The 16,800-nt window shown below is 44.3% G+C and overlaps 1 protein-coding gene across 3 annotated transcripts in view; it reads right to left on the reverse strand.

Moving 5' to 3' along the window:
- Nucleotides 1–16,800, reverse strand: part of FBH1 (F-box DNA helicase 1) — a 47,190-nt gene that overhangs the window by 16,661 nt on the left and 13,729 nt on the right. For 2 of the 3 annotated variants that reach the window (XM_072825907.1, XM_072825909.1), the window contains 12 exons: nucleotides 12,761–12,891; nucleotides 12,520–12,655; nucleotides 10,344–10,534; nucleotides 8,142–8,234; nucleotides 7,707–7,801; nucleotides 5,664–5,832; nucleotides 4,723–4,945; nucleotides 3,956–4,043; nucleotides 3,786–3,872; nucleotides 2,944–3,080; nucleotides 966–1,065; nucleotides 750–871 (listed from right to left, as the gene is read on the reverse strand). In XM_072825907.1, the coding sequence (XP_072682008.1) occupies nucleotides 750–871; nucleotides 966–1,065; nucleotides 2,944–3,080; nucleotides 3,786–3,872; nucleotides 3,956–4,043; nucleotides 4,723–4,945; nucleotides 5,664–5,832; nucleotides 7,707–7,801; nucleotides 8,142–8,234; nucleotides 10,344–10,534; nucleotides 12,520–12,655; nucleotides 12,761–12,891 (1,572 nt within the window). The remainder of the gene's footprint in view (nucleotides 1–749; nucleotides 872–965; nucleotides 1,066–2,943; nucleotides 3,081–3,785; nucleotides 3,873–3,955; nucleotides 4,044–4,722; nucleotides 4,946–5,663; nucleotides 5,833–7,706; nucleotides 7,802–8,141; nucleotides 8,235–10,343; nucleotides 10,535–12,519; nucleotides 12,656–12,760; nucleotides 12,892–16,800) is intronic. The other variant, XM_072825908.1, reaches the window with a different exon arrangement.

The following is a 16,800-nucleotide window of genomic DNA, read 5'->3' on the forward strand; positions in this document are numbered from 1 at the left end:
ATTGAGCGTGAGGTTTTTTTTTTCCTTTTAATTTCCAAAGCTTCCATAATTTGGCTGGATAATCTTTATCAATTAAAAAAAAGAGAAAATTCAGAACATCTTTTGATTATGACTCACTGACTGTATATACCGAGTGCCCACACACAGGAAGCCCTCAAAAACACTGTTTTTCATAAACAGAGTGAACATCTCTTAGTCATGTAACTTTGCTTTGAAGAGTCAGAAATGTCACACATGTGTCACTTAATCCTAACTTCCCCGGGAACCAGGTAAAGGCATTAATCTTGTCTCAGAGATGGAGAGAATGAGGCACACCGAAGTGGTGACTTGCCACAAGCCACACAAAGTTAGTGACAGAATCAGATCTAGAACCCAGGTGTCCACACCCTCTACGCTGGAGCCCACTAGCGCCTCCCAGCTGTGTTGGCAGCTCCCTTGTCCTTATACTAATGAACACCACACACCACAACACTCGCAGGTAGCCGGCCGGCAGCCTCATTTGCAGAGCCAAAAATGAGAAGGGTGTCAGTGTTTTAAAGAACAGAGAAAAGGATCCTCAGTCCTTGCTGGTTCCTCATAAGAATGCTAACATATCGGAACAGCTAGGGGGAAAGACCTCAGTCATGGTGCAGATGGTGCCCCAAACCCTAAATGCTTGCTTGTGTAATAATCCTAATGAAGCTGAATGCTTTCATTGGCTGCTGGGTTTGTGTCTGTGCAGGGAGGAGTCGGGAGAGATTTACTCTTACCCCAATCAGATGTATCCTCGCGGGGACTTCTCCTTCCGTCACCCGCACAGCCTCATCAAACACATTGGCATTGGTCCGGGACAACAGGGCCACCTGCCCCTTGGCGTCACCTCTAATGCCACCTGTTGGGAGAGAGCACAAACTCTGTGGCAAATCCAAGTAAAGAGGAAAACTAACTTTTGTAACAAATAAATGAAGAGTAACTGAAGGCCTTACTCTGGTGGTTTCCTCCAACCAAAGTCTTTTTCCTCACTCTCTTGCAGACATCCAAGATGGTAGCTCCCACGTACGCTATTTCCACGCCAAATCTGAAACTCTGTGAGAAAATGACGGAACAAAAGGAGTCAACAAGCCCTCCCTGAAGTAGGTTCGCCTGTTTCTGTCCCCACAAAGACCCTGCTTGTTGATTCCTGACTCACCCTATCTGGAAAGTGGATTTGCAAATTCCCCACTGTAAACCCGCTCACAAGGAATCGAAGAATCTTGCCAATCAGACCATCGCTGACTTGAGTTCTAAGCTTTCAGAAATTGCAGCTTTCACCCTGAAACCCTCCAGTTACCTCTCTTCTTTTACCCTTTACCCCCACATCCAGATCTGGGCGATCCTCCCACCAGAGGGTCTATGCTCTTTTTCTCACCACTGCTACCATCTCAGCTCAGCAGCCCAAACTCCATGCCTCACCCACTCGGTCTCTCCCGCCCTCTTGCCAGATGACTCTTGCCCACATACTTTCATCAGGCCACACCCTTGCTACAAAAAAGGAAGAGCAGCACGTGAGGAAAACGGCAGTACATGCACTCTGAACATCCCTCACGGCCCGAACAGCCTCTTCTCCTCTCATTCCCCAAGACCAGTGGAAAACTTAGCTTTTAAGCAAATCTACCCTTCCTTCCAAATCAAATCAAATGAGAGTGTCAATTATTCAAAAGATGGAGGGAGGGCAGGAGGGTTTCTCATCTCGCCTCTGAGCCTCCCTCACCGTTAATTTAAAACCACTGCCCCACACGCCAGCCCCAAGTATCGTCACTCTCTGAGCCTTCCCTGGATGCCCCCTGCCTTGGCACATGGCCAGTTGTTCTCTACCCTTCAAAACGTGGCCCCACACCCACGTCCTTGATCACTGCAGCTGGAAAGACACCCTCGTCTCCAATCTCATGGTACTTACAGCCCTTTGCCATGTACTAAGGACTTAAAGTAATAAACTGCTACGCGCTCTGGTGAACATTGACAATACTAAAGAAAACATGAGCCTTTCAACAAATAGCACTTTGTTGCTACAGAACCATTCTGAGGGAGCCATGACCCAAAAAATAAAATGAAATATCCACGAGTCCACACTGATATAAATAAATGATCGAATAAAGAAGTAAGTGGGAGAGAAGACAAAAATCTTCTTTGTAGAAGAATTCTAAATAGTTTACGGGGCTACCCCAGCAGCCTCATGCGGAAAGGTATGGGCAAGGGGAGGGTCGTTACGGCTTTCTCAGACAACCAGGGATGCCACGAGGTGTCACGCATACACGAGTTTTCCAAATTTCTATTTCACTTGAAAGCAAGAATTTTATCTTTGGCAACAAACATTTGTCAGTTGTTTTCCTGGAAGTCACAGCTCACTTCCTTCATTTTTGAGAAAATGCCAAGTACCCAAGTCTGTCAGCTGTTCTCTCGAGTACCAACATTAAATACACACAAAAGCAGCCAGTTGAGCTCACAACTCAATCACAAAAGTGCTCTTCGTCAGACAGCCAACACACTTCCGTCGGCCCCTTATCCCACAGAATACTAGAGACACACCCAAGGGCTAGCAGTTCATCATGTCTGCTGGAACATCGGAATGTTCTGGAGTTGAACCTCTTTTGTTCGTTGTACCCTGAGTGCGCTACAAGAAGAACACTGTGACAGCCGGCACCGTTTGGTGCCACCACCTTGATTCACGGGAAGGCATCAGCGGTGCAAATGTGAACACAGTGACAATGGCACATGCCGTTGTAAAAACAGTTCTGACTTTGCAGACCCCCTGACAACCACAGGGCACCACTGCTTAGAAGCGAGGATCCACTACATGCTGTGTGCCGACTAGACAGCCTTGCACGGCGCCTGGCCCCCACTAACCACAGAAAAACGAGGGTGCGGGGGAGACCACAAAGCTTGCTTCTACAGTTCTGGGGACTCGGAAGCAGAGAGAGCTCTTACCTGTGTGAGATAGAAGACGTGCGTGTGAGGGACTGTAAACAGAGCATTGACTGCACCACGGAAGGTATAGATCTGCTGATGTGGGTCCCCTACAAAGATTTTCCCACATGGCTGAGACAGAACTATGTTCATGATAGCTGCAACCAATAAGAGGGACAGTGAGAGAGCTGAAGGAATGCCAACTCACAGAGCAAAAGAAACCATATTTATGACAGAAAAAGATGAAAATTCTTTGTGGAACTAAGCCAGGGCGCGCTGGACAACAAAGTTGTCTTTCCCTGCAGGATACGCAGGCAATGCAAAGAAACAACTGTATAATGGACAAGAGAAACCGTTTCTAAGCCTAGGAATACAGATTGTGTTTAGTCCTGGATAAATGAGGGAGTCTAAAAAAACCACATAAGCAAATGAAAAATGAGGCAAATTGTCTTCTCTAACATTATAACTCGGAGCTCAAAAATGACCCCACAAAGTCACACAATTTTCTATCGGCCACTTGAGAAACACACAACACAAACTGTCCACTCGAAGTTGACTAGCTTCTCCCCCTCAGCATGAGTCTACATTCCAATCGCCTGATGACCTACGCTTAGTCGACGTTTTAAGAATAACCGAAGCAAAGCATTTACAGAAAAATAAATTTGCTTTGAGTGGGGAGGAAGGACAACTGCCGAAATCCAAAGTCAAGTAATCAAGGATTTCTGCATAACTAAATTATCATTTGCACCTCTTCTTCATGAAAAATAAGAATAATTGACTCATTTCACATGTGTGTCCTTTTACATAATCAGGATGTTGTTTCTATGTGTGTGAGACCACTAATGTCCTGAATAGTTTATCACCTGGGGTACAGTCCTGGGCCTCGTCCACAAAGATGGCGTCAAAAGAGGCAAGCAAAGGCTTGCTCAGCTGCCAGAGTTTCAAATAGCCTACAAGAAGGGAGCAGTAAGAGTGAGAACTCGCACATAGAGCAGTCACGCATACAGGTAGCAAGATGTGGGAACTGGCATACCATCGTGAGTCATTTGGTAAGCCTCTTCCTTGCATTCCCCCAACTTCCGCATGTTGTCCCAGAGTCGGCTTGCTTCAAGGACACCATTCTAGAAGGCAAGTGACAATGGCAAGTCATAGTTTAAGACCCTGGAAAAGACACCTCCTGAAATCACGTTCATTCTCATACACAGAACACTAGCACCACCAGGGCACAGTGAGGGGCAGTCACCTCCCTAACCTCCCTCTGGCTCCGCAATAGCCTTTGAACAATGTGAAGTGCAGAGATGAGTAAGAAGCTGGGGCCATACCAAGCCCAGCAACAGAACATCACTCTAAGACTACAAGATCTGGGGCAGGTAGGGAAGGGGAAGAGCACAAGATCTGACGAGCTAGAGAAGGCTGGATTCATTTTCTGGATTTATGACTGACCACTAAGTCATATAAAGAATGGGCAATGATTGAAAAGATTATAAAAGTCAGAGAAGAGATTTCTTATCTTTAGATCCTGTATCCAGCAGACCCAATGACAAGCTCCAATAAACCTTGGGTCAGAGGAGCCTCATCTGCTGAATTAAGAGGACCAGTGTGAAGATTAAATAAAATGTCTCTGAGTCCTCTTCAGAGAAAACACTATCTACCTCACAGGTACCATGACAGGCCTATGGTCTGGTAGTCAGACATTCTGCTAGCAGTTCTGAAGAAATGAAAGACAACTAGGACACTGTATCGTGTCAGCTCTTCTCATTTATCCTAGATCCCTGAAACTAAAGATATTTAGATACTCACCAGCTTTTCACTCTGCTCAACCATGACTCTCTGTCCTTGGCTGTTCTTACACCAGATAGGCACGTGATCAATCGTCAGTTCTTCGTCGGCCGAAGCAAAGAAGTTTTCTAAAGTCTTACATACTAGCTTGGCCCTTATGAATCCACCTTTTCCTTCAGCGAGGACAGAATTGACCATGAAGGGTGTCAACTTGAAGAGATTTAATTTCTTCTTTAATTGGTACCTGTAATACACATACCAAATAAACAGTATTTCACTGTTACCACTGCAATGGGGTATTTCCTGTCTCCCCCCATCCCAACCCCCTTTCTCAGCAATGACACCACCTGGCCACTTTAAGTGTCACATATAGGTTAGGGGTTAAAAAAAAAAAAAAAAAAAAGCCAGAGAGGTTGAGCAAGGTCCATGCAGGATTTGAAATGGCTTCATCAGGCTTTCAGGGATTCTCAGATAATAACCCAGAAGATGAAGTGGCTCACAGCAGATGCTATTACTCCATGGTGTGGACCAGACTCCAAAAGGTCCCTGGGGGGACATTCAAGTTCCCTGAAGCCCTCCCATCCAAGGGAATGCTAGTTCAGGGGCCCCAGGAGGCCTGGGCCAAGTGCACTTCAGCTGAGTCTTCTCCCGCCCAACAACCTCAACGGTGGGAAGACTGCTGAGAGCCTGCACTCCAAGCCAGTCACTCAGACTTTCTGTGCCTCAGTTCCAGAGAAATAAGAATGCTCACCTCAGTAACACACTACTATTTGCAAACAACGTATTTTTACAGGGTAAAAGTGCAAATCACTAAATATCTTTATATTTCCTGCCTATCAGTGGAGATGAAAGCATTATATTTTCGTAGTGCTGCTGTGCATAAGTCCATGTGTAACCATGATGCTCACAACAGGAAAACCAAGAATTAGACAGAACAAGGACGGTGGCAGTGCAATGCTCACTTCCGCCCGACGTGTCCGTAGGCCATGGAATGAAAGGTTTTGCAGGTGACGTTGCTGGGGAAGACCAGCTCAGCCTGCTTTGCGATGCTTTTGTTGAAGGTCACGTACAGAAACCTGCTCGTAGACCACTTCTCAGCATACTTGACCAGGGTAGAGGTCTTACCAGTGCCTGGGGAAGCCAAGAAGAAAGGAGTGACCCTTTGAGGATGCCCTTATTAGGTGTTATCCATGCTTATCTTGCCTCTGACAAGTTCTTCAATACTGGTAAGGAGCAGTGGATTCTAAGCCAGATTAACATGGGATCATGGTTCTGGCAGGTTCTAGCCAAGCAGTGAAGGACGAGCCACTCAACCTCACTGGCCTTCGGTGTGCTCCTCAGCCATGCGTGCATAACATTGACCTTGCAGTGTCTGGCAGGATAATTGCAATCATCAAGGTACCCGAGCAGAGGAACTTGGTAAGAGTAGCTATTGCTGGCCTAGGCAACAGTAACATTTCAATGGCAAGAGCATACAAGTGAGATTCAAGGATGCTTCTGGCCCATTCTGAGCTCTTGAGTGTGCCCTGCCTCTCCAGCATTCATTTATTCAGTTATCATTCACTTAACAAGTACTTATGAGCACCTACTCCATGCTCAGCTGTATGCTAAGCACTGTAAGTATGGGTATTTTTTTTCTTAATTTTATTTATTTATCTGACAAAGAAAAAGAGCATGAGCAAGGAGAGTGGGAGAGGGAGAAGCAGGCTCCCCGTTGAGCAGGGAGCCCGACACAGGGCTCAATCCCAGGACCCCGAGATCATGACTGAGCCGAAGGCAGACGCTTAATCAAATGAGCCACCCAGGCGCCCCCACTGGGACTATGTTAAAACAAAAAACATAAAGCAAAGTTCTTGTAGTACAATCTCGGGGATACAATACCACACAGTTGAAACAATTAGAACAAAATGAGAGTATAATGACAACATCACAGCAGACCAAAAAAAAAAAAAAAGTATAAATTTGGAAATAAAAAAAATCTCACCTATAAAAGAAGAAAAATAGTAGCTCTTTCCCTACCTAACAGGGCTATTATGAAGATTAATGACACAGTGTGGAAGTATTTATAAAATGTGTGCATCAGCTATACTTATTAAATAATCAAGTACCAAGTAGTTAATACAGATGATTAGTTACAGTAAGAGTTCAGAGATCATATACGACTCAAATGGCTAAAGAAGCCTCCACCAAGAAGAAATAGAAATGATGGAAGTCAAAATAGCACAGCAAAGAAGGTAGGCCGGGGTGGGGAGACGCATGCTCTTAGAAACAGACCCAGCTTTGAATTGTACTTCCTCCACTATTTGTTTATTTAACCTGGGCAAGTCATTTTAATTTCTCTGAGTTTCAAATCCTTATCTACAAAACAGAGATAACTAACAAACCTTACAGAACGGTGTCATGATTTGGCACAGTGCCAGGCATTGAATGAATTGTCGCTGTTGTTCGTGGCAGGATATTTACACAGAAAAGAAGCAGGAAGGGATTCCAGGTAGAAAACAGTTTGAGCAAAGGCTCAGACTGAAGAATAATCAAGCACTGTAGGAGACTGTAAGCACCATTAGTTGACTGAGGCAGGAAAATTACAGACAGCATATTCAGGATTATAAGTTAGAATCAAACTCAGGGAGAGCCTCCCAGACTTTAACCCTACAGAAATCGGGAAGCTACTGAAACATGGCCTGCCGCTCCATGAGCAATTAGTACCAGAGCATATAATATACAACGATAAATGCCGGCTGGATCAATCCTGGTGGCATCTATCCCACAGACTAATTCCTATGAACTATCTGTCCAACCAGGAAGTCCAGTGTGGATGCTCCCTGGACTGGTAAAACACAAAACAAAAAACCACCACCGCAACACAAACCAAAAACCAAGCATTCCTTAGCTGCTTTTGAAATTATTTAATTGCAGTAATTGGATAACAGACCAAGGTAAAAAAATTCTGACAGGTAGCAGGGAAGGGGGATAAAAGGCATGAACTGGACTCTTCAGTCCCTTACCTGCAAATGCCATAATCTTTACCACCTGGAGAGGTTCCATCTTGTGGCTCAGAATCAGCTGTTGTTCATGTGTAAGTTGGATGGTTGTTTTCTTGCTAAAATCATTATAAGAGAGAAATTAGAAAAATAGAAAGGAGTTCAAAAGACCAGGTGATGGACTATCACAAAGCAAATGGCAAATCGGAAGAAAATGAACCAAACAAAAGGCCTCCCCGTGGAGTGATAAACCTGTTCCAAAGCTAGTTTATGATATTGGTTGCACATTCAATAAATGTACTGAAAATCACTGAATCGTACAATTAAAATGGGCAGATTTTACATTATGTAAATTATATCTCAATGAAATTGTTAGGACAGAACACCTCTCCTCGTTAAGTAGAAGGAATGGAGAAGAGAAGACAAAACACACACACACGCAAATCCCTATATACATACCCCGGCCAAACCGATGGTTCCTCCTTAACTTCTGTGGCCTGCGTACAGGAATTCTCCTGAAGATACAGGCAATAGAAAATGTTGTAGTGAATCCTAATAGGGAAAAAGCAGATTTAGAGATTCTCAAATTAAGTCACAACCTCTATCTTGTTTTCCCTCAGATGTGTTTGGACTCCTTACCATTTCTAAAAAAGAAAATACCCTACCACCAATTTGTAGGAGAAAAAAATGAAAAGAAACTAACAAATAAAAGACTTCAAATACACCTAGAGCTGACCAAAGCCCTGCCATAAAACACAGCTCTGGAAAGGTGCCCGGCTCCAATGTGTAATGGCAAAGGAGAAAGGCCAGGACTAGCTGTGACCTAAAGAGACAAATAATCACAAAAGTAGTAAGAACCAGCTGGAAACAAATGTAAATTCTACTCTGAGCAGTGAGATTCCTGTTCAGCATCAACTTAATGTCATCTTATCCTTCTCAGACTCCTTTACTTCTTGTAAGGTGATAATTGGTGTAGAAGCACAAAGAACATTCTATCCCTAAAGGTCCCAAAGGAAGGGTGCTACACAGAGAACAAGATATGATCACCAAGGTCTGGAAACAAAGCAGTCTCCAAGCCACCTAAAGGGGCCCAAGATGACACAGAGCAGGAGTGCTGCGTGCCAGGAACAGGCCAACAGCCTGCTACACTCTGCTCCAAAGCTGTGTTCACAATGCCCCCAAACTCTATTCTCTCCATCACCAACTGCCACATTTAGCACAGTGCTCCCCATCCCCAGAGCGAGACATATCTCCGAGCACCAATCTCTTTGATGCAACAAATACCTATAATAACACAACACTTCAGTCTCTGGTCACATTATCTCCCAGGTTAAGCAGGACGAAATACATACACACAAGGAAACTCAACATATCATACCTCCACTCCTCATCTCTGTCCTTGTGGACATGGAGATAACCTGCAGGTTCATATTCACACTTAAGAACGTCATTCACGATTTGTGCATTTGTGTTGTCCCAATTAATCCTAAAGTTCCCTGTCCTGTGTGTCAATGCCATGGCACGGGACACACATAAATGACATTTAACAGACCGAAACTAACTCAGAAACGCAGCAAATACTCTGATATTTGCTGGGGATGACCATGGATCACGTTCAGGATGGAACGTGACATCTGCATGTTCCATCCTGAACTTCCCCAAGGATGACTGGGCCACAGCGCCCGTGGTGCCACCAGCCACGTTCCTCCTCGGGCTCACGGATCCCAGGGAAAGGCAATCCTCTCTGGGCCTTCTGCTTCCCCAGGACAGGCTGCGGCGTCACACTGCCCTCTCCCCATGGCCACCCTCAACTTCCCTCGTCGGGCTGCTGTCTCCCTCCCCTCCACGGTCCACCCACACTAGACCGCTTCTCTGCCTTGGATATACTAAATTCATTCCTGTCTTTGAGCCCTGAAATAATCTACTCCTGCTAAAATGCTCTCGCTCCAATCTTAAAATGACATTGTAAAATTGACATTCAGGTTTTAATTCAAATGCTACTTCCTCAGAGCAGCTTTTCGCACCCAATCTAACGTAGTGTTCTCCCCCACTCATCTGTCACCCAGTTTTCTTTGTACCACTCTTCACTCATTACGATGTTCCTGTTTAACCCATTCACCGATGCAGTACCTGTCACCCCTCCCCTGGACACCTAGTCCACGAGGCTACAATAGCGGCTGACTCAGTCACCAGGCCCTCCCAACAGGCAGCCAATGCTTCAGATTTGCTAAATCTGTGACACCAGCTGACCTGTGACACCCGCTGGCATGTGAAGCGGGGATGGTCACTCTGAAGGAAGCACCCACGTACTAGAGACGGCAGGGCCAGTGAGACTCAGCCACATGGCTCACACACCACCCCAAAAAAGAAATGGAGGAACCAAATCCTCATGCTTCCCTAGCAAAATGTAGCCATGTAGGAAGAAAGAAGGCTCCTTCTAAGGAAGGGGAACATCACGTCGGGCTTGAATGTCCACCTGCCTCAGTGCTACTTCCCAGCCCAGTGGCACTTCACATTCGCAGAGTAGGTCTGATTGTCACAGCACCTTCCTTTCCCCACAAGGGAGACAGGGTAGGGGTGGTGTGAGCTCTGCGGCCTGCCCAGCGCCAGAACTGGGCCTCTCCCCGACTGGGGCCTCAGCTCCTCCTCCCACCGCTTTACCGGTTGCTGATGTTGATCCCCTTCTCCCTCATGGCATAGAGAAGCACAGCGATGCAATACAAGGTCTCGGTGATGTCTGGCATGGTCACAGTGGAGCTGGGCCTCCTGAGACAGAAGAGCAGCTGCTGGACGTCGTTCACACTGCTGGACAGCAAGACAATGGCTGCCACGAGAGCCCACACGTTGACACCCTGTGGAGGGAGGCAGACGGGGGCAGAGACAAGACCCAGAACACGATGAATAAAGAGCAGCAAAGAAAGCCAAGTCTGACATTCGCGCGCTATCTCAGATTGCCCTAGCCAAGTGCAAACTTCCCCAGGATATTTGGAAACATGGCAACCTTTCCTTTCATTCTGAATCCCTTTCTTCTCATCACTCTTATATTTGAGTTCTTAGTTTTCTTTAGTTAAAAAACATGAATAAAGGATTTAACAAAGGAACTTGCAAAAAAGAGCATACTCCCACCTCCCCACCATTCCTGTCCAGGTCAGCGTGAGCTCCCAGGTCCACAGAGACTCGACAGAGTCAGAGGAGGCTCACCACACGACCAGTGCCCACCTGGGATACAGAAGAAGATGGCAGTCTTTAGGGGACAAAACCAAGACTGACAATTCCCTGGCATAAAGACGTTAATCTACTCTTTACTTCATGTTATTATTTAATAATGATTAAACACTATGCTAATTAATGTTCTAATTAATATTACTTAAATGTTTTCATTATCTTTAAAAATATAATGTTTTAATTAATGTTAATTAATATTAAATAAATGGTTGAAAATTTATTACAACGGGCACAGTACACTCTGGTTAGTGGTATCTAAGAAAATGTTCACAGACTCAGAGAGTCAAATACTGGAAAAGTATCTTTTGCATTCTTAACTTTATTACACATATCCCTGTTAAAAAAAATCATTCCAAGAAAGGTTAGTTCATGCAACTCTCAGTCCAACCATCCTGTGGAAGAAATCTTACTCCATCATCACCATCAATCACTTCACTAAAGACAGTAGAGGAAAAAAAAAAAGAGGAATGCACACGGCTGGATTTCTAACACTCTGCAGGTTGCAGAATACAGGCTTGAGGGTCTATGTAGCTTCCAAGATAAAATTTAAGAAGCCCTGATCCAGGGATGCCTGGGTGGCTCAGTGGTTGAGCATCTGCTTTTGGCTCCGGTCATAATCCCGGGGTCCTGGGATCGAGTCCCATATCGGGTCCCTGCAGAGAGCCTGCTTCTCCCTCTGCCTGTGTCTCTGCCTCTCTCTCTCCATCCTCATGAATAAATAAATAAAATCTTTAAAAAAATAAGAAGAAGAAGAAGCTCTGATCTAGATAAGGAGCCACAACACTGAGTCAGGTATAACTGAGGAATCACCGAACTCTACCTCTGAAACTAATAATACATTATATGTTAATTAACTGAATTTAAATACAACAAAATTAAATGTAAAAATAAATAAAAGGTCATCTGTCATATCACCAAAGATACGGAGCATGGTGAGCATTTTAGTGTCTTTTCATGTTATTATATGTAATCAGTAAATAAATTTTATTTTATTAAAAAAAAAAAAAAAGCCTGAGGAAACTGAAGACTATTTCTAGCTTCCCACCGACTCACAGTGTCTATAGTAAGAACCTTCATTTCTCTGGTCCTCTCAAATAACCCGGTTGTTGACAATGAAATGTGCTATCCTGTAAAGAAATCCTTATTAATCAAAGTTTTCAGAGGCCAGATAACCATCCTCTGTTGAAGCTTCCCCCACAGAATGGGAAATTGGATTCAGTGCTTTTTAAAGTACCTTCCAAATTGAAAGATCTCTAACAATGTGGCCTGTTATTTCCAGAATGGGGTGAATGACAAGATTAAGGCTTGATTAAAGGGAGATCATGAGAACACCTGAGTGGCTCAGTTGGGGAAGCATCTGACTCCTGATTGGGGCTCAGGTCATGACCGTAGGGCTGTGAGATCAAGCCCTGTGTTGGACTCCGCACTGGGCGTGGAACCTGCTGGAGAGTCTCTCTCCCACTGCCCCACAACTCCTTCTATTAAAAAAAAAGGAAAGATTTTGAAAATAGATCTAAAATGACCTTCAGCCGAACTTAATCACCAATACACTCTGTTGCAATGGGAAAGGGTGTCACCTGTGCCTACACTTTCCCACAGCTTCCCCACTTACCGCAGCAGCCACGTAGAGATCAGGAAGGTGCTGCCGCACGCAAGCCTCTGCCTCGGGAAGAAGGGGGTGGTCCCTGAGACTCCACAACGCCCGTCCCGGATCCACACTTGGGGAGCATTTCGTGGTGGCTGTATAGCTGTACAATAGTCACAGCAGAGTCCATGAGAAAGGTGATCCTAAGTGCTAGTATCTGGGAAGGGGCTTCAGAATCGGTCTTCCTCCCAGGAGAGAAGCAACTCACCGGATGAGGTTCAGCACACACAAGTCCGACTCCTTCTCTATGCCGTAGTTCAGGAGGATGCCATCCACTTTGCTCACGGCTTGCTCTTCATTCATCAGGTATCGATGATACAGCTTTTTCCAAGGAATGAACTGGATCGTTTTAAAAAAAAAGAATCCACAATAACATTCAGGCAATGGCCATGAGACAACAGATTAAGCCACATACAACCTTCAAACACTTAAAAAGCACTTACAGCTCACAATTCAAAAGCTGGGCAAGCAGGGTAGAAACACTACACACATTTCGGCTGGAAAAGAGGAGAACTGGGTCTTGGTTTTGGTTCTAACCAAAGATACAGAATCTGGGAAAAGCCAGTAGTTCAATTTCCCTTGTCAGGACACCAATACTGCAGAGTTTCAGTGAAGACCAAACAATATGAGAACTGTGGCTGGGGGTTCCTGGGTGGTTCAGTCAGTTAAGCATCTGCCTGCAGCTCAGGTCACAATCCCAGGGTCCTGGGATCGAGTCCTGCATTGGGATCCCTGCTCAGTGAGGAGTCTGCTTCTCCCTCTCCTTCTGTGCCTTCCCCCGGAGCTGGTGTTCTCTTCTCTCATTCTCTCTCAAATAAATAAAAATAAAATCTTTAAAAAGAGCTGTGGCTAGGGACACCTGGGTAGCTCAGTGGTTGGGCGCCTGCCTTTGGCTCAGGTCATGATCCCGGGATCCGGGACTGAGTCCCACATTAGGCTCCCTGTGAGGAGCCTGCTTCTCCCTCTGCCTGTGTCTCTGCCATTCTCTCTGTCTCTCATGAATAAATAAATAATTATTAAAAAAAAAAGAACCGTGGCTATACTAATATCAGACAAAAATAGGCTCTATATCAAAAACTATTCCAAGAAAAAGAAGATTATATAATGATAAAAGGGCCAACTCACCCAGAAGATATAACAATCATAAATATAAATGTGCCAAATCTCAGAGTTCCTCACTGGAGGAAGCACAGAATTAAAGGGAGGAAAAGACAGCAACATGATAGTTACAGGAGATTTTAATACTTCACTTTCAAGAATGAACTAAAGAATCAAACAGAAGATCAATAAGGAAGCAGAAGATGTGAACAATAGTAGATCAAGTGGACCGAACAGGCAGATACAGAACATCCCACCCAACAACAGAAGAATGTAGTCTTTTCAAGCACATGTGGAACATTCTCCAGGACAGACCACATGCTAGGTCAGAAGACCAGCCTTAACCAATTTAAAAAGACTGAAATTATAGAAAGTATGCTTTTCTATCACTACAGAATGAAACTAGAAATTAGTAGCAGAAAAAAATCTGGAAAACCTCCAAGTATGCAGAAATTAAACAACACATTTTTATAAACAACCAGTGGGTCAAAAAAAAAAGAAGATATTAGAAAATACCTAGGGACAAATGAAAACAAAAACATAGCATACCAAAACTGATGGGATGAAGTGAAAGCCATGCTCAGAAGTTTTTAGCTGTAAACATCTATATTACATAAGAGAGACCACAAATCAACAACCTAGCTTTACATCTACAGGGACTAGGAAAAAACAAGCAGAAGGAAGGAAGTAATAGTCCAGAGCAGAGATAAATGAAATAGAAAAGAGAAAAACTGAAAGAAAAAAAAAAATCAGTGAAACTAAGAGTTGGTGTTATTCAAAGATCAACAAAATTAGAATGCTTGGATGGCTCAGTGGGATAAGTGCCCAACTCTTGGTTTCATCTCAGGGTCCTGAGATCAAGCCCCACACAGAGCTTCACGGAGCTCTTCCTCTCCCTCCACCCCTCTCTCTGTTCTCTCTCTCTCTCTCTCTCTCTCTCTCTCAAATAAATAAATAAATATTTTTTTTAAAAAAGATCAACAAGGGCAGCCAGGGTGGCTCAGCGGTTTAGCGCCACCTTCAGCCCAGGGCCTGATCCTGGAGACCCAGGATAGAGTCCCACGTCAGGCTCCCTGCATGGAGCCTGCTTCTCCCTCTGCCTTTGTCTCTGCCTCTCTCTCTCTCTCTGTGTGTGTGTCTCTCATGAATAAATAAATAAAACCTTTAAAAAATAATAAAAATTAAAAAAATAAAAAGATCAACAAAATTGACAACCTCTTCAGTACAGTAAGGAAAAAAAAAGGAGATTCAAATCACTGAAATGAGAAAGAGAGGACATTACAAATAGTATCACAGAAATAAAAGGCCATGAACAAATTGGACAACCTAGAAGAAAGGACAACCCAGCACGGCTGACTCATGAAGAAACAGAAAATGTGAACAGACCAAAAAGTGACTGAGTCAATAACCAAAAACCTCCCAACCAAGGAAAACCCAGGACCAGAGGATTTTGCTGGAGAATCTCACCAAGTATTAATTCCTTCATAAGAACTAATATCATTCCTTCTCAAATGCTCCAAAAAAACTAAAGGGGAGGGACGACCTCCAAACTTATTCTGTGAGGCCACCATAACCCTATACAAAAACCAGAGAAAGATACTATGAGTAATGAAAGGAAGACGAGGGCTACAACAGATCATTGGAAATAAATATGTAGCATCCTGGTTAGTGATGATGAAAAACAACGTCAGTCTAACATTTTTAGAGAAAAGTGTAAGTCAGGATATTCTTCTCCAGATCTTCTCAAGCAGAATGAAGACAACTCACTCATCCCCATCTGTGACTACTTAGTTCACACTGGAGACATCTCAGTTCAGTGGGTAGAAATACTATGACATACAACAGAATTCACATCCAAATGCATAAAGATAGTTCTCCAAAAGTAGGAGACGAGACTTCAAGCAAAGAATAAAGCAAGTACATTACAATATGAAATTTCCTCCACTATCTTTCATGCTTAGAAGAAAAATGTACTAACTCTTGCTATATCCATCTTGCATTCCATCCCTAAATTTTTTTTTAAGATTTTATTTTAGAAAGAGAAGGAAAGAGAGACAAGCGTAAGTGGGGACAGGAGCAGAGGGGGAGGGAGAGAATCCCAAGAACAGCGTGCGCTGAGCCCAATGTGGGAATCAATTCCAAGACCCTGAGATCATGACCTGAGCCAAAGTCAAGAATCCTAGACGCCCAACCGACTGAGCCAATCAGGCAGCCCTCCATTCCTAAATTTCTAAACTTCACTATATTTGAAGGGAAAATTCATCTTCATTTCTATGGTTTATCCCCACAGTCTAGGGGATATCGTAGAGCAAGCAAAACATGCTCCCAGCCATTGGGTTTACCCTTGAACCTGCACCTGGGAAGGAAAAAGTATAATTGAAGCACAAACAGAAGGGCAGGGCACCAGAGCAGTGACAGGACAAAGTCAGCACCAGGAAGTCTCTTCTGAGAGCACAGGCTGCCCACTGTATCAACTGCAAGAGGGACACAAGGGCAATTTCACACGAGACTCGTTTATGAATCACCTATGTATATATCATGAGGCATAATGGAGATTGCAAAAAACAGACCAGCACCCTTCTATCCATGAATCAATACTGTAAGAGGAGAAGGAAGGAGGGCGCCTGGTGGCTCAGTCAGTGAAGTGTCCAACTCTTGGTTTCAGCTCAAGTCATGATCAGGGTTGTGAGCTCCAGCCCTGCATCAGGCCCCACACTCAGTACAGAGTCTACCTGAGATTCTTTCCCCCTCCCTAACCCTCCCACTCTGCTCCTCCCCCTGGCATTCTCTCTCTCTCTCAAATAAATAAATAAAATCTTTAAAAGGAAGAGGATGGTTCTCTCCACAATAATACAGAATGTGGTAAGCTTCAGGTGTAAATTTCTACAGAAGCACAAGAAAGAGAAAGTGAAAAATTTCTATCTCACTTTCCAAGGAACAGGGTGAAGCCTTGAAGACATAAGAGGTCAACAGAGGTATAAGGGGCCCTTTACTGGGGCAGGGGTGCAGAGGGAGCTGGACCAACCTACAGAGGGGGAGGAACATGTGGCCTACAGTCAGGATGCAGGAAATCACTTGTGGTGGATAAAATACAGGGATATGTTGAGAAGTGGGCAATGAGGCTGTAAACAGACGCGAGGGCACACATGG

The sequence above is a fragment of the Canis lupus genome, chromosome 5 (genome assembly GCF_048164855.1).
Source record: "Canis lupus baileyi chromosome 5, mCanLup2.hap1, whole genome shotgun sequence".
NCBI classification, from domain to species: domain Eukaryota; kingdom Metazoa; phylum Chordata; class Mammalia; order Carnivora; family Canidae; genus Canis; species Canis lupus.